At 37.8% G+C, this 2,342-nt stretch overlaps 1 protein-coding gene across 4 annotated transcripts in view; it reads right to left on the bottom strand.

The window, feature by feature from the left end:
- The window catches only part of arl14ep (ADP-ribosylation factor-like 14 effector protein), a 7,410-nt gene extending 5,666 nt beyond the window's left edge, over positions 1-1,744 (bottom strand). For 3 of the 4 annotated variants that reach the window (XR_012947688.1, XR_012947689.1, XM_076078601.1), the window contains exons 1-3: positions 1,332-1,720; positions 377-572; positions 167-295 (exon numbers count right to left, since the gene is read on the bottom strand). Coding sequence is in view for 2 of the 4 variants with exons in the window: in XM_076078601.1 (XP_075934716.1) it covers positions 167-295; positions 377-572; positions 1,332-1,402 (396 nt within the window). In the remaining 2 variants the exon portion in view is untranslated. Of the gene's footprint in view, positions 1-166; positions 296-376; positions 573-1,331 lie in introns of all 4 variants that reach the window. The other variant, XM_076078602.1, reaches the window with a different exon arrangement.
- Between the last annotated feature and the right edge of the window lie 598 nt (positions 1,745-2,342).

Raw genomic sequence — 2,342 nt, 5'->3', positions numbered from 1 at the left:
ACAATCTGATCTATACATTTATATTTTACTCTGATATAATAAATCATATACCCCATATATAAAAATATTAAGAAGTTACCCTTGAAAGGGTAATTAGCATAATAACTTAAAAAGGTTAACCCAATATGATGTACCTACAATGCAGAGAACGTAACAGAAAACTCACCCTCATTCCTCCTCGTTTGTCTCTGCGCAGACTGATGGCCTCTCTCGCTTTGTCTCTGTCTGCTTGTGTCACTACTGGATTCACCACATTCGTCTCCTTTGGTATCACCCCTCGTTTACGAAGCTCAATCTGGGGGAATATTCAGTTATAGAGTCGCTTCACATGAGATAAAACAGGATGACTGTTAGAAAGGAATAGTTCATACAACACCTTTGATGAATCCTGCCCCTGGCTGAAAATGGTGGGCACCGCGTCCTCCCTCAGAAACTGTTTGCCGTTGTAGTCCCTGAAGCAGTCGGCCCTGAAGTGCTCCGAGCAGAGGCATGTGTTGGCGGTCGGGTTGAAGTTCTTCATCCCCAGGCTGTTTACCCATTTGCCGGCGAGCTGAGGTTTGCTGAGGGGGAACCTTACGCACAGAAGAGAGAGGAGATGGTTTCTAACCAGGATGCATGATTACAATCACACTTCTTAACACAACAGTGAACAGCCTGATGGGAAACCAAAGAAGATGAAAACCAACACGTGTTAAACGCTGTGTATTTTCTGTGTATTGGTGCGTGGCAGTAAACATAGTGCAATAGTAAAAGACATAACTTAAAAATATGATACAATAAAACTTGATAAACAAATTAAGAGTATGTTTAAAACAAGTATGTTATTATGTATATATATTTATTTGTCTTGGTCTAGATGTTTTCCACATCTATAAATTGACTGAGAAAGCTCTTTGTAACCATGTAAATAGAACAAAGCATATCGTCAGGCTAGTTTAAGACTTAAGAACACGTGGTACAATTCAGTAGAGCTGCAACATGCGATCTTATGTGTTATTTGTATTTTCCTAAATAAATTAAACTTGATTTGTGGTAAGACTGTTATCTGCTAACCTATATATATATATATATATATTTGCATACGCACATTATAACGTAACTATGCATTTAAGCCGAATTTAGCCAAAAGATAAAATGCGTTTTAAAATAAACACGTTTGAGTTCAGTTAGCGTTAGCTCGGAGTGTTATAACATCGAGGAACAACTTGTTTTAATGTGTCCTGAAAGAGGAGATATCGTCACTTAAAGTAACGTAAACGCAACGTTATTCGTGTCGGTTATTTTGTTCACTTTAAATGAAGCTAAAATGAAAACGTTGGTGAAAAACGTACCTGTAAAATCGGATTTCCGACCCTTTGACAAACTTATTGTTGCACCCTATAGCAGCACAGATGACCGGCATGGCGTCGTTTTTTGACGAAACTGTGCAATAATGCAGTCTCAAAAAATAAACAATGCAGAAAGAAACGCGACGGTGAAAAAAGTAGTGGTTTGTTGCTGTGTTCTGTCCAACTTCTTCTTCGGCGAAGATAAAAATGTACTTCCGCTTCCACTTCCGGTTCTTTCTCTGAAGATTCCGCCCTCGAGCGGCGGCTCAGGAGAAAACGCGTTAAGCTGCTTCTTCTTCTTCTTCTTCTTCTTCTTCTTCTTCTTCTTCTTCTTCTTCTTCTTCTTCTTCTTCTTCTTCTTCTTCTTCTTCTTCTTTTGTTTTTAATGGCGGTTGGCAAACAACTTTTAGGTGCATTACCGCCACCCACTAATCTGGAGTGTGGACTAAGGAAAGTAATTCTCTAATACGAAAACCAAACAAACAAACACAAAATAAAACAAAATAAAATAAAACAAAACAAAATAAAATAAATATAATTCTCAAATTCTATTCACTAGTCTTGTTGACTCCAAAAACTCCAAAAGAGGCTTCCAACACTCTTCACCAAAGCTTTTCTTTAATATATCAATTATATTCTCCTCTCCCATCTCTCTTAGACCACTTTTTAATACTTCTCTCTCTGCCTCGTACCTCTGACATGACACTAAAATATGGTCCACAGTTTCCTCTTCATCACAAAATTCACACATTCCATTATTCTGTTTTCCAATAACACAGAGGGAACTGTTAAGACCAGTATGTCCATTCCTTAATATTGTCATTACCCTCTCCTCTTTTCTATTTCGTCCACTAGGACCTGCACTCCCAACCAATGGTTTATTTTTAAACAGATATCGTCCTTTGCTCCCTTTATTCCATTCAGTCTGCCATATCTTTTTGATTTGTCCCTTAATCACCACTTACTGTCCCTTCTGACTTACTTATATTTACATTAACAATATTTTTCCCACTC

This window comes from Anarhichas minor, unplaced genomic scaffold (assembly GCF_050575085.1).
Source record: "Anarhichas minor isolate MPS153535 unplaced genomic scaffold, ASM5057508v1 ptg000067l, whole genome shotgun sequence".
Classification (NCBI taxonomy): domain Eukaryota; kingdom Metazoa; phylum Chordata; class Actinopteri; order Perciformes; family Anarhichadidae; genus Anarhichas; species Anarhichas minor.
The sequence above is the reverse complement of the archived record's forward strand: the minus strand, read 5'-3'. Positions and strand labels throughout refer to the sequence as shown.